The sequence below is a fragment of the Lynx canadensis genome, chromosome D4 (assembly GCF_007474595.2).
Source record: "Lynx canadensis isolate LIC74 chromosome D4, mLynCan4.pri.v2, whole genome shotgun sequence".
Lineage (NCBI taxonomy): Eukaryota > Metazoa > Chordata > Mammalia > Carnivora > Felidae > Lynx > Lynx canadensis.
In genome coordinates, this window is record NC_044315.2 from 62,446,565 (window position 1) to 62,473,586 (window position 27,022).

At 43.5% G+C, this 27,022-nt stretch overlaps 1 protein-coding gene across 4 annotated transcripts in view; it reads left to right on the forward strand.

Moving 5' to 3' along the window:
* Nucleotides 1-27,022, forward strand: part of LOC115499785 (tomoregulin-1) — a 125,956-nt gene that overhangs the window by 22,221 nt on the left and 76,713 nt on the right. For 2 of the 4 annotated variants that reach the window (XM_030293950.1, XM_030293951.1), the window contains exon 1: nt 22,227-22,422. The exons of 1 other annotated variant lie outside the window; for it this stretch is intronic. In XM_030293950.1, coding sequence (XP_030149810.1) covers nt 22,227-22,422 — 196 coding nt within the window. Of the gene's footprint in view, nt 1-764; nt 1,924-22,226; nt 22,423-27,022 lie in introns of those variants that run through there. One more of the 4 variants, XM_030293952.2, reaches the window with a different exon arrangement.

Genomic DNA, 27,022 nt, shown 5'->3' on the forward strand with positions numbered 1-27,022 from the left:
GAAGGAACAGAGACAGAATTATAAAAAAGAGCATGGTCTGTAAAGAATGTGAAGTTTTTGGTACGATTGAAGGGCACCCAGGGTATTTTGGAGTAAGGCGAGAAAAAGCAAGGTCAGAAACCAGATTATGAGGGTTACTAGGCTGCAGTGAAAACTGAGCCAAAAAATGGGAACCCCAGAGGAATATTAAGAGGTGAGTTGCAGGTGCAGTAAGAGTCTGAGTCCTGGAAGGAAGCTTGAGAAGGAGCAGTCAGAGAGGAGGTGTCGAAAACTGAGGAGAGAGCCATGGTGTGGAAGCTAACAGAGGAAAGAGATTTCAGGAAGGATTGTCAAGGGCTAGGGAAAGTGTTCACGGCCAGATGAGAAACTGAGACAGAGAGGTCAAACTGATGGAGAACTTAATCTGAAAACCCACCATTGTGCTCGTACCATGGTGTTCTGCTTATTCGGAGTTGTGCACACTTCGGTTTAGAACTTAGGTCAACAGTTCTTGATAAGCACAGTCTCGGACCACTGTTCCTATAGTTCACAGTTCTAGAAACCACATGACGAAACCCTTTATCATTGCTTCTGGAGGGAACACTGGTTTTGACTTGTGGGTTTTGAAAAGTCAGGTGTGGCAAGAGTACCCATAGACAAAGCAGGCCAAAGCAGACACTGTTTCCGCTACATCCTGTGATGGGGGACCTGTCATTTGGAATAGGATTGATACACTCTCTGCCTGTAAAATCTTTGAACGTATGTTTTCTGCTACTGTTTTTCAGAATCATTTGCTGTTTCAAATAGAGAACTGTGCGATGATGAGAAAGAGTTCATACATTTTCCTGTGTGTGAGGGGACCTCTCAACCTGAACCCTCGTGTTCAGCTGTCAGAATAACAGCCAATAAACACTACAGGAGCAAAACCTCTCAGGAAGGTGCTTTAAAAAAGATGCATGAGGAAGAACACCATCAACAAATGTCCATCTTACAGCTGCAGCTGATACAGATGAATGAGGTGCATGTGGCCAAAATCCAGCAGATAGAGCGGGAGTGTGAGATGGCAGAGGAGGAACACAGGATAAAAATGGAAGTTCTCAATAAAAAGAAGATGTATTGGGAAAGGAAGCTACAAACTTTCACCAAGGAGTGGCCTGTCTCCTCATTTAACCGGCCCTTTCCCAATTCACCCTAAGACTGTGGGGGCGGCTCCCTTGTAACCAATCTGTGTCGGCAAAGAAAGCCTGGAACATGAACTTGCGGTCAGTAACTTGTAACAGAGCTACAACTAGGAAAATTAGAGCGGTAGTAGTCACGTACTTAAGAATACATTCAGGTAAACTGCTGCACCCCATGTACCCCTTCAGTGGCAAAGAAGCTGATCCAGTCTCCTGAAAACTATCACTATGAGTGCTATGATTCTGAATGTAATGTCTCTTAATTAGAATTCATACAAGAACCACGTGTGAGTGTTGTTGTTGTATTTTTTTAATCAGATGCAAGTGTGACTATAAAGGAGTGTGGCTGATTTTTTTTTTTTTTTTTTTTTAATAGCGGAACTTTTCTATCCAAGTGAACACGTTCCCGTTGAAAGTGGCCGAGAGTCCCTGGAGGCCACATGTTTCTCCAGGGGTGATGCTATTGCTCAGAACTCGCTGGAGGTCTTTAGGGAAACCTCCATGAGAGCCTTTTTCCTTCCCCCCACCCCCAGTGTCATTCTTTGAGTGGCTTTTCTGATTTTAAACACCCAACATTTGGAAGGATATTTTCTCATGTGGCTCATGAACTGCCTTTGAAGGCCTTTCCCCAAAGAGGGGCTCCAAATAATGGCTCCAAAAGCAGTAGCTTTGTTGGAACTAAGGATGTAACTGCTTTGAGGGACAAATGTTCATTTAGATTTCTATAACCTATCATGTTTGTTTTATTAAAAGATAAGACTTGCAATTTTATAGTCACACTGTGTATGTTTTTAAAAGGTGCTGCCAACCCCACTGTGCTCATTTTTGCTTTCCCTCTGTAGTTTCCTCCCAACTTTGTGCTACTGAGTTAATGGGTGCCCTGTTTTTAATCATCAGCCACCTAGGGAAAGGCCCTTCCCTCACCATGCTCATGGTGCTAGCTATTAGTAATGCTGTGGAGTTTGCATCACACGGTTAGCATTGGCTTTTTAAGAACCCGTTACCAGCATATTTGGAACTATGGATTGGCAAATGGATATTTTGATTTAGTTGTGAGATAGCTTCTCCTGTAGCCTAGTGTTAAAACCAGTTCTGGGATGTTGGGCACAGCAGTAGCTGGAACAAGAAAAGTGACGTGTCAAGGCAGGTCAGCAATTTCTGAGCATGAAATTTCAAGGCCACGTGCTGGGGAAAGAAAAGTATGTGTGGCAGAGGCTATGTAGGGGGGTGTAGGGTGAGAAGCCATGGCCTGAATTCTGATCTTGGCTCTGCCTCAGAGTGCTGTGTGACCTGGGGTACCTCCTTTTAATCAGTGCCTGTAATAAAGTAAGGCATTGGTTTAGATAATGTTTAGAATCTTCTGCAACTCCTTGACTGTGGTGTGGTCTGCATAGTCTTGAATGGGTACTGCTAACATCTGAATTGTCCAGAAGGTATGGGTCATTAGGGAACAATTGATTACTGCTTTGGCTAAGCTTCCCGCCTTCCTAAGTTTTGAATTTGGGTCCTGGGGACTATAAGTTGAGTAAGATAAACATATACTTGTTATTTAATTTACGCACTACATAAAACTTAAATGGATATCAATTTATACTCTGATCATATTTTAAATATCTTAGAAGCACTGGTTATTTGAAGGAAAGCTATAAAGACTAGATTTGAAAGAAAGGATCCTTTTGTAAGGATTTGTATTCTTAATTTCATGTTTACAAAATGGACCCTTTAGAGAAGACACATCTAGGTAAAGTCCCAAGCTTAAATGGTTTATGGAAGACAGAACTTGACTCTCCATGCCCTCCTACCCGCTCAGGATTAGGGCAGGGAATGGCAGGCCCTCAACACAGATGTGAACAGAGTGAAGTTTCCCTTTGTTTCACCTACTGATCCATCTGGAAATCTTGTTAATATGCAGCTTCTGGAGTGGGGCCTGAGATTTTGCATTTCTTACAAGCTCCCCAGTTTTGCCAGTTCTGCTTGTCTGGTCCCCACACTTCCACGTAGCAAGGTTTTTTAGAGGCCTTTGTGAAGTTTTTACTTATCATCCTCCCCAGACTCTCCCAAATTGGGTTAGGTACACTTTGTGTATAGCAGTGTGCTGGACATTATCCTCTCTCAGGATTTATCACTTAGGCACACAAACAGCAATGCAGAACAACCCAAAACATGCTCACACACATAATGAAATTATGAAAACAGAATGAATTCCTAACCACATAAAGGATAATTAAACCGAAGCCTAAAGTACCATGCTCTACTGTTAACGGTATTTATGAGTTTATAACGGTAGTTTTCAACCTTGGCTATGCATAAAAATAGTATTTTATAAATAATTAGTCCCACCTGGTCCCAATCCCAGAGGATTCTGGTTCAGTTGACTTGGGTTGGGGCCTTGTCCTCTACATTTTTCAGAAGGTTTATTGGAGGTTATGATACATCACTGGGATTGAGAACCAGTGGTGTAGAGTTCAGTTATGTCTCATTTGATCCTTAATCCTGTGAGGTCATGCAGAAGTCAGGAAATGATGCTCAGAGAAGAATCATCTGGTACCAGACCAGTGGCTGGTAGATGGCAAAGCAGAACTTCAGTCCTAGGTCTCTCGACTCCAAAACAGATAGTCCCACCTGCCTGCCCCTATCCCGTCCCTCAAAATTATATCATGGATTTGTTTTATCCTGAGAGATCACACCTGCAGTGTACTTTGGTGTCTTCATTCGTGGGCAGGTATATGTTCATTTCACCATTGAGCAGTTCCTTACTGAGTTGGATATGCAATAACCAATTCTTGGTAGGTGCTGTAGGGAATAGACAAATTTTAAGACAGTTCACCATCCCCCACCCTGCCAAATCGTGGACACACCCAGTCGGGGAGGTAAGACTTACACACAGTTGTCATGTACTCCATTAGTGCATGTCTTCAAGTGCATTTGTAGCTCAGAGGAAATGCCACCTCCTCGGGGAAGGAAGACCTCTTGGGAGAGGTGGTATCTGAGCTAAGTCTTTAGAGTTGGCATTTGGACAGGTGGAGGTTCAGAAAGAAGAGAACCTTTGCTAGATGCAACAGATGCAATCTGTTGAAGATTCAAGATGATGAGACACATAATTGGGAGGCAGTGAGAACATGGTGAATTTCCAAAGTGCAACTGAGTTTAGGGAAGATTGGAGTGCAGGAGATTAGGTAGGAGGGTCTTGCCCTGGTCAGGATGAGATGATAGGATCTAGAGGAGGCTGTCGTCAGACAGGGAGACCAATGTGAAGGGCACTGCAGAGGTGGAATCAGTCAGGCTTGGCAGTTGATTGCTCTTGTTGGAGAGGAGGGGTGAGGTGTTAAAGCTATGTGCCAGAAAGAACCATGCTGCCGATTGAAATGAAGAAAGGATGCATTTCTGGCTCTGACCCAACCTAGGAGGTGCCGAGAGATGAACTAACATTGTTGCCTCCATGCAGCCTCGAACATGGAATGGGAGGGAGCACCTCTACCCATCTCTGCCGTGGCTGGCCTCTCTTTGCTCTGACTTCTTCTTCCGCCTGTCCCTCCGATGACACTTTAGCCCAGGGTCTTCGTCAGCCCCCTCATTTGGTGCTGCCTCGGCCACCAGTACCTCCAATGCAGGTGGTGGTGCATGTCACCATCACTTACAATGGCTTTGCCCTAGAAAGATCAGAAAAGGTCCTTTCTTTAGTGTCCCACGTTGTAGAAAGGGGCATTGGCCGAGAGGGGCTGTTCATGCCCATGTATGCCTATTACAGCCCCTTTATAAAAGTCAAACATGGAATTCTACCCTACTCATCAAAGTTTTAGGGAACGTTTTAGGAATTTTGCAGAGAGAATCTTGAAAGGCATTGACTTTGTTGTTGTTGTTTTGTAGTTGTTGTTGTTGGAAGAAAGAGACTAGAAGAAGAGGCAGCATGGTGGGAGAGTGCATTTGAGTTGTCAACAGCCTCTGCAGTGTCAGGTCAATTACATCAGCACTTGGTTTGGACCAGGGGAGAGGAATGGCTCTGCCCCCTGGGAATGTCAGAAGGACCTGATAATTATATTTGGCAAAGCCACGAGGAATGGCTCTGTAATGTCATTGTGAAGAATTACCCTTTTAATAGCATTTCTGGATGTCTGAGCTTTTCACATGGAGTGACACTTCTTTTCTGCTCTGGCTTTCTTCGTTGGGCTGCCTCCCGTGGCTCCTCCTGTTCTTCCTTGCCCTTGCTTTGATACCAGTTCGTGTTTTCTGTCTTCCACCTTCCCAGCCCTGTTCCTCCAGCCCCTCCTCCTGTACCCACCATAGCTCCTACTCTCCCCTGTTTTAGAGGTGGAGTCATGTGAGAATGTGTGTGAGGGAAATACTGGCCAAAGGGCAGCACATTCAACATCTGGGGTCAACAAGGAGAAGCGTAGCCTTAGACTAGCCAAACTGAGGACAACCTGCTTCCATGCTGCATCTGCTACTTTTGTGTTGGTGGGACTCAGAAGTCATGGGGCAAGATCACCAGTGATCCGTGACTGCAACAAATTATTTTCCTAATCGTGCCATATATTATGCCCTTCAACACAATTTACTAATCTTTGCCTCCGTTTCTCCATCTGTGAAAGTGGTGTAATACTTATCTACCTCCCTTAAATGTTGTGAAGATTAGTCTATGTTAGTAAAGCACTTTTGAAATAAAGAGTGATGTAAAGCATTTTAACATTATTGTTGTCATTGTGGAATGGATGCCCTCCTGTAGAGAAACTCCTTTATAGGGGAAGTACCCAGGTGCACTATGGTTCAGGAACACCCAGTGTAGAAAACTTACATAAAGTTACAAGAGTGAGATTATTTTCTTTGTGAAAAATTTCAACATGACATTTCCTAAAACAGCCCTTTGGTGCATTTAGAATGAGGTTCAATTTATAGAAGGGTGATTTAAGTACATTTTTTAAAGAACATACCTATTGAACCTCCATAACCCACTGTAACTGTCAGGATTGCAAGCTGACTGTTACCCCAACAGTGCAGTTTATCATCATTAGGTGGAAAACTTATATTCCTACATTATCCAGATACCCAGATTCTGTGTGAGGGTTCCCTCACTGTTGCCACTCACTGGAATGGACGGAATGGTGATCCGCTACTTCTGAATGAGAGGATCAGAAGCTCTAGTTCTGCTTGCAAGATGCCTTGACAGCACTGCCACTGTGTGTGTGTGCGCGCGCGCGCGCGCGCGCATGTGTGTGTAAGATTAACCTGTACCTTTATTAAAGGGCTCAGGGCGGGAGGTTCTCCATCCATAAATATGGGCTTCCTTCTCCTGGTGACTGCCAAGAGATTTAATTGGGTTCTGTTCTGAGTTTTCTTTTTGTGGGTTTATTGAGGTGGGGGGGGGAGATTCCAAACCCTGTTACTTAAGAGATAGGTTACTTTTGATAAAAAGAATGCTTGTTAATAGAGAAAGTACTGTAAGTAGCAGAAGTCAGTAGAAGTAGAAGGTGTCAGGTTTTGTCCCATTCTTCTGGTTCAGCTTCCAGAGTCACCAAGAAGGAAGCTCAGTGGTTGTTGCTCTGCTGGTGAAATACATACGGATCTAGATTCTTATCCTTGAGTATTTTGTTTGTTTGTTTAAGTTTCTTTATTTTGAGAAAGAGAAAGAAAGCACAAGCATTCATGTGTGGAAAAGGGGCAGAGAGGGAGAGAGAGAACACCAAGCAGGCTCTGTGCTGTAAGCACAGAGCCCAATGTGGGGGTTGATCCCGTGAACCCTGAAATCATGACCTGAGCTGAAACCAAGAGCCAGATGCTTAACTGACTGAACCACCCAGGTGCCTCAAAATTCTTACCCTTGAGTCTTTTTTTTTAATTAAAAATTTTTTAAATTTATTTATTTTGAGTGAGAGACAGAGAGAGAGAGGAAGGGAGGGGCAGAGAGAGGAAGAGAGAGAGAGAATCCAAGCAGGCTCCACATGTCAGCGCAGAGCCTGACATGGGGTTCGAACTCACGAATCGTGAGAGCATGTCCTGAACTGAAATCAAGAGTCACCAAGCCACCCAGGCACCTCTTAATTTTTTTTAACATTTATTTATTTTTGAGAGAGACAGCATGAGCAGGGGATGGGCAGAGAGAAAGGGAGACACAGAATCTGAAGCAGGCTCCAGGCTCTGAGCTGTCAGTACAGAGCCTGAGGTGAGGCTCGAACCCATGAACCCCAAGATCATGACCTGAGCTGAAGTCGGACATTCAACCAACTGAGCCACCCAGGCGCCCCTCTTAAACTTGAATCTCGAAGAGTGTCTTTGGATGGGCTAGTATTAGATCTTCTGTAGGATTGGAGGGTGGTTACTTCACACTTAACCACTGAGAAGTCTAGGGAGTAGCAGGGCAGAAGCTATTCAGGGGAAGCTCTTCTCAGTGTGATAGCAGAAGTACAAGAGGACAAGCCCAACTGTAGAAGCATTTTTATTTCAAATTTTGGTGTTAAATCTGCTAATATTTCCTTGGCCAGAGCAAGTCATATGGCTGGGCGCAAAGTCAAGCAGAGGGAAGTAGAGTCCTCCTAAGAAGGTGAAGTGAAGAGGTGAATATTTTGAACAATAATTTAATCTACCACAGTATCCCAAGTCGAAGGGAACCAGTGGAATACCAGACTTGAGACCATATAATAACAGAGAATCTAGGAGGAAATGCTTCCCTGTTTTTCATCTTCTACTGAGGCACTCCTTCCTTACTTCTTTCACTCCTCTTTGTCCTGGAGGAGAGCTTTTAAAGTAGTGATGATAATAGATAATAGGGATGTTGGATTAAATGAGTAATATGTATTTAGTTCTATGCATTTAGAACAGAGCCTGGCACATAATAAACACTAAGTTTTAGCCATTATTTTTTTCTCTCAAGTTTATATGGCTTCTAAATGGGGCCAGACAGATTTAAACCCAAGTGACCTGGCTCTGGAGCTTATGCTTTTTTTTTTTTTTTTTTAATTTTTTTTTTCAACGTTTATTTATTTTTGGGACAGAGAGAGACAGAGCATGAACGGGGGAGGGGCAGAGAGAGAGGGAGACAGAATCGGAAACAGGCTCCAGGCTCTGAGCCATCAGCCCAGAGCCCGACGCGGGGCTCGAACTCCCGGACCGCGAGATCGTGACCTGGCTGAAGTCGGACGCTTAACCGACTGCACCACCCAGGCGCCCCTGGAGCTTATGCTTTTAAGAATCATAATACACATGGGGCACCTGGCTGGCTTAGTCAGTAAAGCATGCGACTCTTGATCTCAGGGTTGTGAGTTTGAGTCCCACATTGAGTGCAGAGATTACTTAAAAACAAAAAACAAAGACAAGCAAACAGACAAAAAAAGGATCATAATACACCGCCTTGCTATTCAGAGCCCTAGTTCAAATCTTAGTTTTGCAAAGAACATGACCTTCTGAATATTAGATCATCATCTGTATAATATCTATTTCCCAAGATTGCTATAATGAGACTACAAATATGGAAGAGCCATATAAACTATAAAAAAGAGTCCCTAAAACTCTCTTCTGATATTCTGTGTTACAAGAGAATCCAGGACTTTCTTCTAACGTCACAAAACTTCATCTTAATCTCTCCTTCCAGCCTCCCCACTCTGACACTTCCTGGGTACATTCATCAGTCTCTCCATTTCAGAGCCTGGCTCTGTGAAATTACTTCCATTGATCCCTCTACCAGGAGTGCTGTCGGCCTCTCCATAACCCCTTCCCATCACCTGTGCTGCTGAAGTGTCACCCATTCTTCAAAGTCAAGTGACACCAGGACACACTCCTGGAACCTGGGCTCTGGTCCCAGGTTTGCTAGTAACTCATCATGTGAGTGAGGGCAAGTTACTAGGTCTTTCTTGATATTAATTTCCTTATTTGTAAAATAAGGCTGTTGGAGGAGAGAATCTCTAAATTCCCGTCCCCTGTTCTAATTAGTCTAATTCTCAAGGTAAACTAATCTTTTCAATTTACTGCATGTAACCCAAGTTTTCAATTTAGCATCTCTTTAAAAGATTATGTGCACATGAATGGAATTCAAATACTGCATCCAAGTGGATCAGCCCCAAGGTTGAAAGCTCCACTTGTAAAAGTTATTGATGTTAGGATAATGATTGTACTTGAATTGTTTCTAAAGCAATCTAAGTACAGTCTGTGCAAGAACTTCTATATAATGGGTACAAAAGGGTTGCTGCTTCCCAAAATGTAATTTTCCCAACAAAATGCAATTGGGTACTCTTTCCTTTAGCTATTTCAAACTGGCCAATGCTATAGATTATAGAATAGTTTTATTTTACAAATTGCCCTGTTCTAAGGCAATAATATGTACATTTTTATATATGCTTTGAAATTCTTATCAGTTGATTTCAGTAGATGGCATCTGTTGTAAAATCAGCGCTGTCTGAAATCTACTTAGAATGAAAGGAAGGGAGTTAGCATTTATTGAACATCTTCTGTGGGTTCTAGGCATGTATGTGTATCATTTAATTCTTTTTTTAAATCTCGTTTAATGCTTAAAATACTCTGCAGCAGTAGGTAATATCACCTATATTTTAAAGTTAATGAAATGGAAGATTAGAGAGGTTAAGTGACTTGTTCAGTATCACATATCTGAACTGTATGCTTAAAAAATTGTTAAAATGGTACATTTTATGTCACTATAAGAAAAAAAAATCACATACCTGGTAAATAGCTTAACTAGATTTAGATACCAACTCAGTTTGCTTTGATTGTCCGTTTACAGCACGTGAGAAGATAAGCAACTTTGGTTATGTTTATCGAATATCTTCCACCACTGAGGAGCCAGAAACAAAGAGAAGCCGAAAGAAGAGCTAAATGAGGTTAAGGGTGTCAGCAACAGCAAAGCTAGTAGCTCAATTCTGTCTGACAACAAGCGGAGAATCAGGACCAAGACGAAGAAGAGAGGCCACCGATCAGTTTTGGCATGTAGATTAGTGTTTCTCAAACATTAGTGTGCATGGGAGTCACCTGAGCATCTTGTTGAAATTGCAGATTCTGGTCCAGTAAATCTGGGGTGGAGCCAGATTTTGCATTCCTAACAAGCTCCCAAGGTGCTGGTGATGTTGCTGATCCACGAACCAAACATTGAGTCCAAGGATTTTAGATCACGGTAACCTCCACGGCAGTGAAGTGTGGTTTTCAGATCCCTCTCACCAGAGAAAGTGAGGGTGCTTTCACAAAGCAAATTCTGGGCCCAACCCAGACCTACTGAATCAGAATCCCTGAAGGCCGGACTGGAAATCCACACTTTTTTTTTTTTAATAAATTTTGTTAATGTTTATTTATTTTTGAGAGAGAGAGCGCAAGCAGGGGAGGGGCAGAGAGAGGGAGACCCAGAATCCCAAATAGGCTCCAGGCTCTAAACTGTCAGCACAGAGCCTGACATGGGGCTCACACTCACAAACTGTGAGATCATAACCCGAGCTGAAGTCGGCCGCTCAACTGAGCCACCCAGATGCCCCTATACTTTTTTTTTTTTTTTAAGTTTATTCACTTATTTGAGAAGGGGGGCCTCAGAGAGAGGGAGAGACAAAATCCCAAGCAGGCTCCACGCTGTTAGCCCAGAGCCCAGCTCAGGGCTCAAACCCATGAACCATAAGGTGAGATCATGGCCCGAGCCCAGATCAAGAGTTGGACACTTACCTGACTGAGCCACTCAGGTGCCCCTGTAGATCTACACTTTTAACAAGCTTTCCAGTTGCTTGTTAGGTATAATACAGTTCTGGAACCACTGCTAATAGGACATCAGCATGGCATGATAATAAAAATCACTTCACTTGCATACTCCTTTCCAGTTGATAAAGCCTTTTCACATTCTGTTTCTCCTGTACCTACAGCAAGATGATGAAGGCAATACCATTAGCCCCACTTTGCTGACAGAGAATCTAACATCTCCTGTGGTTAAGTGCTGGACTCAAAGGTCTTCTGACTCCTAGGAAAGTGTTCTTTTTATTATTTTGTGGCTCTCTCTCCCACTTTACCATATCTTCACTTATACTCCTACACAAATTAGAAGTTCTTTTATGTCTAAAAAGCTTTGCAGAGCAATTTTCTTGCTATGATGCTTTTAAAGATTTCAATCTAATTTAATTTAGCACATTAAGAAGCACAGTTTATGCTTATAAGCATAAAGCTACCCAAGGTCATGGCAAAAAAAAAAAATGTTTGATGAAGAAATAGACTGCATTGAGTATTTTAAAATCTTTTTTTTTTTACCCTCCACCTAGATTTACCAATTGTTAATGGCTTTTCTCTCTCTCAAGCACTTGAAAGCTGCAGATATGACACTTTGCTCCTAAATTCTTCAGCATGCATGCACTAAGAACATGTTCCTACATTACCATGATCCCATTATCACACCTAAGAAAACTGATATTAACTCAATAATATCATCTATGTGTAATCTACATTCAAATTTCTCAAGTTGCCTTAAGAATGTCTTTTATTGCTATTGATTTTCTCAGATTCAATCAAGGCTTATTGCATTTGGTTGGTTTTGTCTTTTTAGTCTATTTTAATGTAGAACAAACCTCTCTTCTCTCCTTTTTTGTTTTTCATGACATTACATTTAAAGTCCAGGCCTTGTCAATGTGCCCCATATGCTGGATTTATTTGATTTCTTCCTCATGATTAGATTTGATTCAGGTTAAACCTCTTTGGCAAGACTAGCATGTATATTATGTTATATTCTCATTACATAACGTGGGGAGTTACATTGGTGAGGCTAAATTTGATCACCTGGTGAAGGCACTATCTGCTAATTCTCTCCATTATAAAGTTGTGTTTTTCACTCATAGGTAATAAGTTATCTGTGGGGTGATACTTTAAGACTCTGAATATTCTGTCCCCAACAAACTTCCACCCAATGGTTTTAGCATCCATCAATGATCATCACTCTGATGTTATTTCATGGGGATTACAAAATCATTATTAAATTAGTCTTGACTATTTGCCAGCATTCATATGGAAAGAAGGTATGCCAGATCTGAGAAAAATCTGAATTTAGTTCAGAAAGCAAAGGGTCCCCTTTGCCCCTTCTTAAGAAGCTGTCTTCCTTAAGGGCGCCTGGGTGGCTCAGTCAGTTAAGTGTCTGACCTTGGCTTAGGTCATGATCTCGTGGTTCATGAGTTCAAGCCCTACATCGGGCTCTGTGCTGACAGCTTGGAGCCTGGAGCCCGCTTCAGATTCAGTGTCTCTGCCTCTGTCTCTCTCTCTCTGCCTCTCCCCTGCTTGTGCTCTGTCCCTCAAAAATGAATAAATGTTAAAAAAAAGAAAAAGAAGCTATCTCCCTTAGAACTCCTCTTCTGGAGGTGAGTAGGAAGAGGGGTAGGTTTTTCCTCTCCCCCCACCCATGTTAATAAGTGCACACCTGAGATAAAAGGCTCCTAACTTCCTTTTCCTAAGCACTCCTGCTTCTGGGTACCTTTCTGGTCTGTGCCTCTGGTGCTGTGGATCTCTCCTGAGCTGTGCTGGGAAAATCACGTTTTCTTTCCCCTTAACATCAATGACCACTCTTCTCAAATCTGACCCCATGTTTCTCTGTAGTAGAGCAGTAATCTGGCTAAGAGAGAGGGCTAGGTACCTGATTTGAAGTGGTGTCTAGTACATACATTGCATGTTTTAGGTCAGTTTTTTAAAAAAAAGGAACTTTGCATAAAAGATAGGGAGAATGAGATTGTCCACATCAATGATGGTTGATGAAGACTGGGGTAGAAAGTCTAAGGAGGGAGTTTATGGGATTACAGTGGGGCCAAAGCTGCCTTCACCTGCCTTTTGATCCAGCCACTTCCCCCACCCACCATGCCCACTCCACCCCTATTTCCCTTTCTTGTCAGAGAACATCAAAGCCAGGATCCAGGAATTTCTTCAATATCTCAATACCATATGTGTAATACCCACATGAGTCAGCCTCTATTCTATCTTCCCTCTTGTTACAAAGAAAGTGTCTTCTCTCAAGTCAATCCCTCCATCTGTGCTTTGAATTCCACCCCTTCCTGTCTTCTCAAGTATCTTGAAATTATCCTTATCCCACTACTGGTTATCCTTTATCCTGTTTGTATACTCAACTCCCCCCACCCCACTGGATCTTTATCATCATTATTTAAATACTGTACAGTCTCATCTCTTAAAAAGTCCCTCTTCTACCTACAGTCACCTTCTCTTCACAGCCAAGCTGTTTAAACGTTCTTCTCCATTTTCCACTTATTACTCATGTCTCAACATGCTCTAATCTGGATTCTGCCCCTACCACTTTATTGATGGCTTTTGCTAAAATCACCGATGACTTCAAGTGGATATAGCCATTGGACACTATTCAGGACTCATCTGCTTGATCTTTCAGCAACATTTGACTAGTTGACCACGTCCTGCTTCTTGAAATACCTTTTGGTCACTATGACATTGTTCTTTCCTCATTTTCCTCCTAATTTTCTGGCAATTCTTTTCTAGTCCCCTCCATTGGAGTTCCTCAGGGCTTCAGCCTAGGCCCTCTTCTCATTTTGTAGAATCTCCTACACTTTCAAGTCATCACATCCACTTCCATGACTTCAATTAATTGATCCTTTGATGACTCCCACACTCTATGCCCAGTGTAAATCTCTTAAGAACACCAGACTTATAAATCCAACTGCTACTGATGGCTTGATACAGATACCTCACTGGCCCCTCAGACTCAGTGTGCCTACAACTGAACTCATCATCCTCTCTCCAAACCTGCTTCATCTCTGAAAATGGCTATTTTAGTGAATGCCACTGAAGGTAGGGCTAACCCTGGCTTGACACTTTCTCTCCATCAGCCCCTATATATCTAGTTAGTCACCAGATTCTGTTGATTCCCCCCTCCCTTAATCTAATTCATTTACTTGTCCACATCTTCTCTAGTCCAAGCTACCATCATCACTTACCACTGCAATAGTTCTCCCATGGTTTTCTTGGGTACACTGTGCCTTTCCAATCCACTCTGTACACTGCAGCCCAAGTGATTTTTTCAACAGCATCACTGAGATATAATTAACATACCTTACAGTTCATGCCTTTAACCAAGTAATCTTTTAAAAACACAAATCTGAGCAGGCTATTTCCTGTTTATAATCTTAGGATGGAGTTTGAATCCTTATCCTGGTTTAAAAGGCTCTGTGTGATCTGGCCTGTGCTTCCTGAAGTCTCCAACTTCATTCTTTTTTTTTTTTTTTTCAACTTCATTCTTTATGTCATTCACCTCCTCACTTTCTAAAACTTCGGCCACAGCTGTCTTCTCTGTTTCTAACCTTGCCATATTCTTTCGTTTTTTTTATGTCAAACTTTCTTCATGGATTACTGTTCTCTTTCTATCTCCTTCTAACTCTTCATCAGTCTTCCAGCCTTAGCTTAAATGTCACTTCTCTGGAGAAGTTTTCCTTGATACTCTTAGCCCCTGGTATGTAAGGGGTCCCTGTCTGATGCTTTCACACATACTTTGCAAAACCCTTCACAATTGTAATGGATTGTTTAAAGTCTGACTCCCTATTGGACTCTAGGACAGGGACTGTGTCTATCTTGTTCACTTGTGCATCTTCAGTGCCTAACACTGGCACATAACAAACACTGTTAGATGGATGTCGGATGAATGGCACTACTGTCACCACTCTCCATACCCTACCCTGACCCCTGCTCCCACTGTTGTTGAAACCACCACTACCAGAGCTGCCCTGAGTCTTATTATGATTGTTCTGTGTTGAGAGAAACAGCTCTAGCACGCAGTCTTTGTTTCACCTTTATAACTTCCTTAATTAGGAACCCAGACTAAGTGCCGAGTCTAACTGTATTGACCCTGATGTTGAGTCCTAAGGCCATCAGACTGTAGGAAATAATTTTCAACTTAGAACCAAAGGAGGAGAATTAAAAAACGGCTGACTCAATTTAAGCTCACATGTACATGTACCGATGATTTGCTATATATGGTGATGTGTGCATGGATACACACATGTAAATGTGCATGTACAAACACAGAGCCCAGCTGTTACACTTAGATTTGCATACATACACCCTCTCAGAGAGGCAACCTGATATATACTCATTCCCCACATATGTACACAGAGAATAAAATGGCATATGCTTGGCACTTTTGCATATGTACAGAGGCAAGCTGATATACTCATTACATATGTACACACACAGGCAAATGACATATGTTCCATACATATGTATACATACAGAGGCAAGCTGACATACTTAAATACACACAGTGGCAAAATGTAGTTATTTAACTCCACTGGGCTCACTTTAATTCCTCCACGTAGTTAGCTCCTTGCTTTCTCTCTTTTTCATGATTCTTAGCTCAGTGGATGCCATTCTCAAGTTCCCAGACTCTTGGCTGTAACCTCGTGTCCTTCCCTTTGACCCACCCACCTGGCTATTTGTCACCACTTTCCTCCTCCTTGTTTGGCTGCCTCCGCCAGTCAGGAGGCTGCCCTCCTGCAGGTCTCTCCGGCAACCAGCCAGCTCATATGAACTGTTTTGACTGCTGACTTTATCTCTTTTGAGTTTTTTTTTTAGACCATAGGCTTTCGAGTCAGACAGACCTTGATTTCAGCATCAGTCCTGCTGACCGCTCACTGTGTAACCTCAGGCAAATGACTTAACCTCTCCAAATCTCAGTTTTCTCATCTACAGAATGAGGATAATAATATCACCTTCCCCATTAGGTTTTTGGAAACATTATATTAGATAATACACATGAAGCTCTTAGCCTAGTATATAAATGCAGTTAACGGCTACTGCCACTAATAAGAACTATCACTTATTATGTGCTTACTTTGCCACGACTACTCCTAGCCAATTATTTATTGAGTACTTACAATGTACTAAGCATGAATCTAAGCATTTTGCCCATACAAACCCATTTTCTTCTTAAAACAGCACTGTGAGGCAGATAGAAGTTTGATTTCCACGTTACAGATTATGCAACTGAGGCATAGAGAAGTTCAATAACTTGCCCAAGGTCATAGAGGTAGCAAGTGGCAGAGTTAAGATGCAAAACTAGATGGTTTGGTTCCAAAGCTTACACTCTTAATTACGATGCTATACCTCTTACTACCATTTATGTGTGATTGTCAGAGAAGCTATTTCTTTGGTACAATCCTTTATGAGTTAAACCCTGGGAGAAATTTTTGAATTGCAGCTGAAAATTTCCATTTGCTGAAAGATGAGGAAAAATCTTAATTCTGTATTCAGGGCAATACTGCACAACTGAACGACAAGAAGACCTGCAGGAGAAACCCAGAGATGCCGCCTCCGTCTCCCTACCCACTCATAGAGACTGTTTGGGTGAGAAGCCTTTCAAATTGACAGAATTATAGTGTTGAAGCCTGTTCTCCAGGCGGAGTGAGGCTACTTCTCTGGATTCCCATAGCACTTTTTTGTTCAGATATCTGTAACCCTTGCCTCCTTGGCTTCTGCCCATCTATGTAATTGAGGACAATTAAGGGGATGTGGGTAACAATCATAGTGCTTTCAACTGGAGTTGTAATTACAAGCAGTGTAATCACATTACTGTAATCCCTGCATGATCACAAGAAGCCCCAACTAAAGTCTCCTGACATGCTGGCAGGGGGCTCAGGACTGTTTGTGCACACTCCTTGGTGGCTGCAGTCTCAGTGGTGACAATCTTTGCTCCATTTTGTATTAGATGATGATGCTTCTCCACCAGCTCGCTCACCTTAGTGATGTGGCGGGGCTCTGGAACCAGAGTCAGGTGACTCCAACTTCCTAGTTTTGTAGTTTGAGTAGTCACTTACCCTCATAAACCTCAATTTCCTCATTTATAAAATGGAAATAATACCTACCAACAGGTGGGTGGGAAGATTAGTGACAACGAATACAAAGTGGCTGGCAGTACCTGGGATGTAGTAGGTCTTCTGTGAATTATAGTTGCTTTTGTTATGGCCTGATCCAACAATTATTCTCTCCCACTGGTATTATTGTTATGAGGTCTCCTCACTAGACTAGAAGTTTTATAAGAAGCAGGGACTTTGTTTTGTTCACTGCTATTTCTTGGCATCTAGAACAGTGCCTACATCATAGTAGATACTCAGTAAATATTTGTTGAATCAATGAATGAGGTTTAAAACAAGCTGACCTTGCTGTCTTTACTACACTGGCTGACATTCAGACCCTTTTTACTCACAGGCATTTGCTCATGATGTTCCCTCTGCCTGGAACTCTCCCTCTTCACTTGGTTAACTTTACTCACCCTTTTTGTAAACCTCTGAACTTCCCCTTCATAGTATTTATCAACATTGTTGCAATTTCACTTAAAAAATGTTTTTTTATTTATCTTGAGAGACAGAAAGAGAGAGAGCAAGCAGGGCAGGGGCAGAGAGAGAGAGAGAGAGAATCCCAAGCCAGTTCCATCGGCTCTGTCAGCACAGAGCTTGATGCCAGGCTTGATCTCACCAAGAGCGAGATCACAACCTGAGCTGAAATTGAAAGTCGGATGCTTAACTGATTGAGTCACCCAGGTGCTCCGCAATTTCACTTTTATTTGCATAATTGTTTAATATTTGACTGTAAACTTCATTAAGACAGGGACCAGGTCTGTTGTGCTCACCATTGTATTTTCAGGAATGAGAAGTAGGTCTTTAGTACAGACTTAATGAATGAATGAATGATTTCACTCTTTAAAAAAAATTTTTTTTAAATGTTTTATTTATTTTTGAGACAGAGAGAGACAGAGCATGAGCAGGGGAGGGGCAGAAAGAGAAGGAAACACAGAATCTGAAGCAGGCTCTAGGCTCTGAGCTGTCAGCACAGAGCCCGACGCGGGGCTCGAACTCACAAACCACAAGATCATGACCTGAGCCAAAGTCGGATGCTTAACCGACTGAGCCACCCAGGCACCCCTACTTTTTTTTTTTTTAAAGGGTTGCTTTCTCTAGGAAGGGGAGTCCAATTTCTCAAGAGGGCCAGAGGTCAGCCCCAGGCTTGTGTCAGTGCTGTACCATAAATCATTTCAGTGTTTCTGGACTGAGCTCAAGTGCTGGGACTCTCTCCTACTAGGGCCAATTTGTCAGTCCCAAATTGTCTCATTACCATTTATCAGGCCTTCATTATGCAGCTAGACCCTGCAGCGGGAGGTCCAGAAAAGCCCAAATTTTGGCCAGGCTGGGAGTGTGGAGTAGGATTTGCCATTTACTCCTACCCCCGCCCTCATGCTCCATTTCAATCTAGTGTTTATCACACTGAGTTGTAATTGCTAATTTTCAGATGTCCTCCCCTCCTCCTCCTGAGACAGTGAGGCAGAATTATCTCTCACCCCTCAAGGCTACTGTGGTGCCTAGCACACAGCAGATGCTCACAAAGAATTCTTGAAGGAATGCGATGTTTTCCATGAGTGAAGCCTTATTGAGGACAAAGCCAACTCATAGGAGAGGGCACTACTTTTTGCCTTTTTTTTTTTTTTTAATTTGAGCCCATAAATCCTTTTTTAAGTTAATTTGCGTTGGTTTTTCTGTTACTGGGAGCTGAAAATATTCTGACAGAGCATAAATAATGACATTCAAGTACAGGATTTCTGATAGATTTTTTTTTCAAAAATATTCACCCCGTATTCACTCCCTCTCACTCACCTCCACAGAGTAGAGTTCCTTACTTGTTGTCTTTGGGTTCAGCTAGGAGACTCAACTGAGCCAGTGGAATTTTAATAGACAAGTGTAAGCAGGGGTGTGAAAAAAGCTTGCACAGTTGGGCTTCCCCTGCTGCACCACTGCCAACTCCATAAGAGTTCCTCCAGGTAGCTGCTTGCTGCTCCTTCAGCTGGGACCCCCAAAAGAGTAATATTGGAGAAGATCAGAGTCAAGTTCAGCTAGACCTGCAGCTTGAAGCAGAGCCATTCAGCCAAGCCCAGTCTAGATTAATCAACCCCCAGATTTATGAGAAATGAATGTTTATTGTGGCACACTGCTAAGGTTTTATGGTTGTTTGTTTTGGAGCCGTAACTGATCAAGGTTAGATCAGGGGTTTCCAAACTGGCAGTCCATGTGAGGTTCTAGAGAACTTTAATATAAATAAGGGATACTTGAATACCCCCCCCCCCTACCCCCTGACTCCCAGCATGTCTGGAGTGGTGTTCAGAAATCTACTTTCTTTTAAAACTCTCTGGGTGGTTTTCATGTAGTGAGTCCCATACTCTTTTGTTACCTGACATTTTGGGGTCACCAATACTAAAGCACGTGACGTTTGTGTTAGATGACCACTAAGATCTTTTTTTCCTGAGATTGGATAATTAAGGTCAGAGAAATCCTATTTCTGAAGTAGAGTCCTTTTCAATTTGACAACTTTTGAGAAATCTATGCTTAATTTTTCCTACCTAATTTGGAGGAAGGTGCAGATGTAAATTAATTGGTGATTTATGGCCACAGTGTTTTTGCTTTTTATTTAAGGGTTGTCTCCTCTTAGTTTTTATGCCTGAGCTATGGTTAGCAGTCAAATGAAAATTAAAGGCAGAATACAGGGGGTGAAAGAGCCAAGACAGAGGGCAAAAAAGAAGCATAGAAGAGGTCAAGATTAGCAGAGAAGCTATTGAGGGAATGGTCTGAGAAGGAGCCTTTAGCTAGCTGTGGCTTAGCAGTCAGGAACCTGGGATCATACCTGAACTGGAAGCCAGAAGCTGAATTTTCATTGTAACAATTGCTATGCCACTGCTAACAGTTCAGAGGTTTGAGGCAAGTCTTAACAAAATGTTAACAATATGAATTTATATAAAAAGTATGTTGAAAATACAATTTGAAAGAAAAGAGAGTTTTAAATTATAACAAAAATTTTCATTGAAAAAAAATTCAGACAAAACAGAAAAATATAAAAGACAAGGGCCACTCATAAGCCCAATAGTCACAGTTAATATATAGCTGTATATTCTTCTTGACTTCTTTCTTATGGATATGCGCACACACACGTATATTTTAGAAATACAGGATTTTATTATACTCATCAGTAGCCTGCTGTTTTCCATGTCAGTAAACTATGATGTCAGTTAATCATCATAGTTAAAACTGCAAAATACTCCTGGGTACAAAGAGGCAGGATACTTTGTTTTCCAGATGGACATTTAGATTATATTTACTATTATAAAAAAGCTCTGATGAACATCCATATGCACATTTTTGGGTGCTTGTACAATTATTTCTTTAAAAAAATGTTTATTTTGAGAGAGAGAACATGTGTGTGCGAGTGGGGGAGGGGCAGAGGGAGAGGAGAGAGAGAATTCCAAGCAGGGTTCATTCACACTGTCAGTGCAGAGCCCCACTCGGGCTTGATGTCATGAACCATGAGATCATGACCTGAGTGGAAATCAAGAGTGGGGTGCTTAACCTACCGAGCCACCTAGGTGCCCCATGTACAATTATTTCTTTTGGATAAATTCCAATACACAGAATTCCTAGGTTTAAAGGGTACACATATTTTAAAGGTTTTTGATATATATAGTCTAATTGTCCTCCCCAAATGTATAAATTAATAGTGCTAGGTTTTGTCAATTCTTTTAACTATTGTTAATCATCTTCAGGAAAAAAATCTTGTGGTTTTAATCTGCCTTTCATTACTAGTGGGTTTAAATATCTTTTCATATATTTACTGTATTTTATGTGAATAAGACAAGTCAGCCCCTCTTCTCATTTTTCTGTTGTGTCAACTGTTTCTTCTGGATTTATGTTCTTTCTATTAAGTACATTGTCTCCTATTCACATTGAAAACATTTCCCCTGATGTGTTTTTGCTTGTGGTGGCTTGTCCCACACGCTAAAAATTTTGAGTCATATTTATCAGTTTTTCAGTGAGACTAAGAAATTTCTTCTTAGGGGAGAAGCAGCATAGTCTATGAAAAAAGTCAGACACCTTCGAACAATTCACTCCATAATCTTACTACCTGAGGCTAAATCTCATCTATCATGATGTGATAGGGAGAGCACTGGATTGGGAGTCAGATCACTTTACCTCTGGGTCCCAACTTCCTCATCTGTGGAATGGGGATGAGAATGAAAACTCCCTTGTAGGGCTGTAAAAAAGAATTGGAGAGAATGCTCTGCTCGTAAAGGGCTTCGTCCAGGTCTTGAATATGGCAAATCTGCTCTCTACGTTGGCTATTATGAGTGGGAGAGGGCAAAACAGATTTTTAAATTCAGTTGGTGTCTGTGGGAAAGGGTGGGGGTGAGGAGCCTAGAAATTTAGCCCATCTCTAGGAACTGCAGAGTTGGGGGTCGGAACTTGGGTTCCAATTCGCGTCCTGGCCATTTCTTGGTTTGTGACCTTGGACAAGTCACCTTCACCTCCCAGTGGCTCAGTTGCTTCACCTAGAAAATAGATGTATAATAGACCACCTGCCCTTCTTTCCCAGCCTGGCTGCTGAGCGAAGGAAATGCTTCAAAACCACTTGCAAAGGGCGGCAAAAATGTCTGTCAGGGTAATGCCTACGGAGCATCCCCGCGCCCGCCAGCTCCCCGCGGCCGGGCGGAGGAGCGCCTACGACCCCCGCCCTCGGCGCTCCCGCCCCGCCGCAGGAACAATAGCTCCCCCGGAGGCGGCGCCGGCCGCGGGCGGGGGCGGAGCTGCCGACGCGAGCGCTGGGGGTGTGCGCGGGGCGGGGTCGCAGCCACCCCTCCCGCCCGCGGCTCTGTCACGCGCCCCTCACCGGGCGGGCCGGGGTCTTTGTGACGCGGTGGCGACGGCCGCGGACACAAAGGGAAGGCGAGCGGCGAGTGAGGGGCTGGGTCTGCCCCCGCCCCGCGACCCCCGCCCGCCGCGCGCGCGCCCGTTCACGCCCCCAGCCTCGGTCTCCCCAACGCGGGCTCGCACCCTCGCGCGCACCCTCGCGCGCCCGCGACCCTCGCACGCGCCCGGACCCTCTGACTCCGTCCCGAGCGCGGCGGGCCGGGGCCTGGCGGGCGCTGCGGGTGGGACCGGGATGCTGAGGGGCTGCTCCCAGGCGCAGCGGCGCGGCTGCTAGGAGGCGCCGAGGCAGCGGCGGGGCTCCCGGTGCGCGGCTGGATGCCCCGGGCCTGCGGCTCCCTGCGCTTCCCGCCGTCCAGGGGCGCCAGTCATGGGCGCCGCGGCCGCTGAGGCGCCGCTCCGGCTGCCTGCCGCGCCCCCGCTCGCCTTCTGCTGCTACACGTCGGTGCTTCTGCTCTTCGCCTTCTCTCTGCCCGGGAGCCGCGCGTCCAACCAGCCCCCGGGTGGCGGCAGCGGCGGCGGCGGAGACTGTCCCGGCGGCAAAGGCAAGAGCATCAACTGCTCAGGTAGGAGCGGCCGGAGCCCGCCTCTGCGGCCCCTCCCTCCCTCCCTCCCTCCCTCGCCGCCGCTGCTGCCCTCCCCGTCCCGGCGGCCGCGCTGGGAAAGGCCCGGGCCCGGGCTTCCCGGAGAGTGTGGCCGGAGGGTGAGCGAGGGCGGAGGGCAGGGCGCGAGCGTGAGGCGCGGGCTCGGGGCCCGGCGTTGGGCATGGGGAGTGGCCGTGAGTGCGACCATGTGTGTCGAGTGTCTGGGAGAGAGCGGCCCGGCCCGGCGTGCTCTGAGGTGGTGGGGACGGGACCCGGCGAGGCGGGGGAAGCCGGCCGCGGTTCCTGGTGTGACTGTAGGTGTGCACGCGGGAGCGCGTGTCTGTGTTGTGAAGGCACAGGGGAGGCAACGAGCGTGTGTGTGTGTGTGTGTGTGTGTGTGTGTGTGAGAGAGAGAGAGAGAGAGAGACAGAGACAGAGACAGAGACAGAGACAGAGACGGTGAAGGACTGGGGGTGCCGAGCCTGAGGGCCAGGGGAGTGACCATGTGCTTTGGAGGTTCTTAGGACACTGGGGAGTGGTCGTGTGGGTAAAGGTAACGGGTGTCCCAGAGGACGTGGTTTGTAGAAGTGACTGTGTGTGTGTGTGTGTGTGTGTGTGTGTGTGTGTGTATGTGTGTGTGTGTGCGCGCGCGCGCGTATGTCCTTTGGGTTTAGAGGTGGGCTCTGGGGGCCAGGAGTGACGGCGGGTCTGTGGAGGTGAGCAGGGAAAAGTCCTGGGGCCCAGGAAGTGACCCTATGTTTTTATGCGTCTTGCGTGGGGCTCAGGGGTATACCCTGGGGTATGCATTGAGGAGAAAGGATGGGAGTCCCGGATTGAACCCCGTTAGTATCCTTCCAGAGGGAGGGAGCTAGGGAGTCATCCTGTGCAGGGTTTGGGTATTGAAAGAGGTAATTAGATTTCAGGAAGTGCCTCTGTGTGACCCTGGGTTTTTAAGGTGGTGTGGAAAGAGGGAACCGGCTCAGAGAGTATGGTCCTGTGCGAGTGTTTGTGTTCTGCTGGAGGGCCTGGAGATTGGCAGCTACGGGAGCAAGGGAGTGACCTCTCCCCTTCTCCAAGGCCGCCTGTCCCGACCCTCCCCCCCCCCCCCCCCCCAGCTCTTGGAAACAAAGAGCTTGCTGGGGCTCTAATGGATAAGAATGGGGAGGAGGTATCTGAGCAGTAAAGTTCCTTCTTCCTTTCAAAAGGGGTCCCAGAGGAGCCCTGGGGCAAGGAGAAGCTTCCAGGTCTCATTTAGGAGTGGGTGGGTCTTCCTGGAGCTGGGCTAGCAGATGGTAGTGGTCCTCAGCCATGCCTTTCTAACTTACCCTTTTATCAATTCTCAATTCTCCACTTGTCTTCTTTAAACCACGGGGGCGGAAGAGGAGGCGTGGTGGGGGTGGGGAAGGGGGAGGAGGGGAAAGGAGGAAGGACTTCAGGCCACCTGGGATCTACTGGTCTGTCTGCCTGACAACCTTTGTACCTTTGGGCAATGGAAGGGGCATTGTTTCTGGGGGAGTGAGGAGGGAGTAAGAGGGCCTCAGCACAGATGCTGCCCTCCATGAAGAAAACCTTTGGCTTGCTGTTTAGATTTCAGGGTCTAAAATCTTTCAGTAATTTTCATAATGGTGTGTTTTATGTTGGGGATGGGATTTTGAGCACAGTAAACAATGGCATGTCCGTTAAAAGCCTTTCCATCGTGTAATAACTTTAACTTTATTCTTCTAATGTTAAGTGGGATATGGGATAATGTTTAATAAATAATCACGCATTCATGGTTAAGAATAAAAACCATTTGTATATTAGAGTGCCTTTTTGTAGTAAATATTTGTTATCAAACTTGTAAGTGATCACACCATGTCAAAATATTTCACTGGCTAATGTGCAGTGATTATTTGTTCTTGCTAAGCTAATTTGTCCTTAGCAAAATAGTGTGTTGACGGATGTTTTTGTGTATGTATGTTTTCTAACTTTTTAGTGCAAAGTACAACTTTTAAGAAAGGAAGCAGAGGGCTGAAAACCCACATGGTGTAGGAAAAGGAGACCGATTTGGAGATCCTGACCCTTGCTAAGCAGCTGTGCTATTTGGAGCCAAGTTACTTAATTTTTAAAAATTTCCTCTTCTATTAAAAGACGGACTTGGATTTAATATCTAGCCTTCTTTCAAGGATTTATTGATATGTCAATAAATTAGGCTTATCAAATGAAATGTTTTCTAATGCTAAGATGCATTTGAATGACTCTGGGTCTAAAGCTAGAGTTTTAACTAAGTGATATTTGTAGATTCTTGTTATAACTATTTCTAGGATGAAAATCTGGGAGTGATTCATATGGAAAAAGATAATTTTTTTAAGGAGTATAGAAATCCAGTGTGGTTTTCTGCATCTATTAATGAATGAATGCATCTTGAGATTTTACATAGTTTTTTTTCCTAGTTGCTTTTGTTACCCAGGTATTTCCCCACATAAACCGAAGTTTAGTCCTTCATAGATTTGAGTTTCAAAATCTAAATGCTGGTCTTGACTCCCTGTTAATTTTCATTTTGAATTTTGGATCATTTCAGCCTACTCTGACCTTTTGGAGCCTGATTCTGTCAGGTTGTTTGCCTTTTGGGTCACTCAGCATCGTGGCCCTTGCACGTCTGAAGACCAGGTCTGTGCTTTATTAAATTAATAGAAGATGTCTAGATCATGGGAAAAGATACCACTCTGCGATTTTTTACTCGAGACTTCCTTTCAAATGGGTTGATGTTGATACATTAATCAACCAGATGTTCAGTCGGCTATGCACGCTCCTGGTAGGGTTGAACAGATTTTTGAACTTCTGCTGTTCAACATTTTCTCATTTTGTTCACTAGCCTATTATTTAAAGATTCTGTCAGATCATCTTGTTAGAATCAGTTATGTATATGTATCATCCTCTGTTTTTCCCATTTTAGTGATCCTATCAAAAAGCAAATGTTGTATAGCCTGCCTTAATAAAGAGCCCATAGTGGCTTTTTACTTTTTATTGTGTTCAAAAACTTACCTACACATTCTAGACTTTTTCAGGGGATACATGGCAAGTTTACCCACTGGTGTTTTCCTAGATCGGCATTTCTCTTTTTTTGAAAACTGAGAGTTTTCTTCGTTTCTGGTCTTCTGGCATCTTGTCATCTAAAAGTTTTTCAGTGTCGTAGAGTGTAATTTGTTTATGTCAGGATGCAAATTTTGAACTAGCTCCATATTCTGTTACGGTCCTTTCTTCATTGCACTTACCTGAGATGTTAGCTTCCTTTTATCAGAGTTCTGCCCTTCCCAGTTTGAAGATCATGGTCCTTGATGAAGATTACCAAAGCAAAGAAGAAACTGAATGGGTCTGTATTTGTCCTTGTCATCTCTTGACTATTACAACATCTTCCCAAAGCAGTGGGCCTTTTGTTTATTTCTTCTTGTTCTAAACACACCTTTTTTTATTGTTCTCATGCCTCGAGTCTTCAATCATTCTGGACTTTATAATTGTTGCTTTGGTCTTTTTTTTTTTTATTTGTACTTATTCTTTGAAAATTTAACTTAATCAGAAATTTCCCTGTTCATCCAAAGAGAAGAAAGTTGGGAAATACATGATTTATGTGAAGAAAGATGAATTTTGAACTTGAGAGACCAGGTGACCTTAGACATGGCGTTCTTTTCTTATTTGCAACATGAAGATAATGATGGTTCTTTTTGACTCTAGGGTGTTTGAGAAGAACAGATGAGGCTAAATATGAGCATTTTTGTCTTAAGGAACGTGGTTAAAGGAGTGGAAAAACATACTGAGAGACCAATAAGTGGCATTTGGTGATAGATATAAGGTAGAGAATTTGGATTGGATTTAAAAAATGTCACAGAAGTTAGAAGTGGGTCCTCTGGATTGTGATATGGTGGTAAGGATGGTATGAATGGATGGTGTAAACTTCATATTAAGAGACATGCCTTGTTAGTGGCAATTCAGGATTTTGGGGCCAAAAAGTGAGTTTTTTCAATCTGTTTGGAATCTTCTAGATCTCTGGTATGTAATATGTGGGTATTTAATAATTTATTTATTGAACTTGATTGAATACCAGCTTAAGGTACTCTACTATGCTAGATGTTAAGGGAAATAAATGAGAGGCCATCCCTGCCTTCAGGGGCTCTATATTCTAACAGAGGTAGTTAGTTAGCCTCTTATAAATCTATGTGAAGAAATTTCTATTTAATACATCCGGGCTTTCTCTCCTACCCCAGTTAATAAGCTGTTTATTGAACACTGACAGCAATGGGATTTTTTAAAAGATACACAATTAAATATATTCACAAAGTTGTACAACCATCATGATTATCTAATGACAGAACATATTCATCACCTCAAAAAGAAAACCTTTACTCCATGTTCCTTTCTTTCCACAACCCCTGACGATGCTAATCTACTCCGTCTCTATGGATTTGCCTGTTTTGGACATTGCATTTAAATGGAATTATATAATATATGGCCTTTTGTGATTGTCTTCTTTCACTTAGGATAATATTTTCAAGGTTCATTCGTGTTGTAGCATGTATCAGAACTTCAGTGCTTTTTTTTTCTTTTT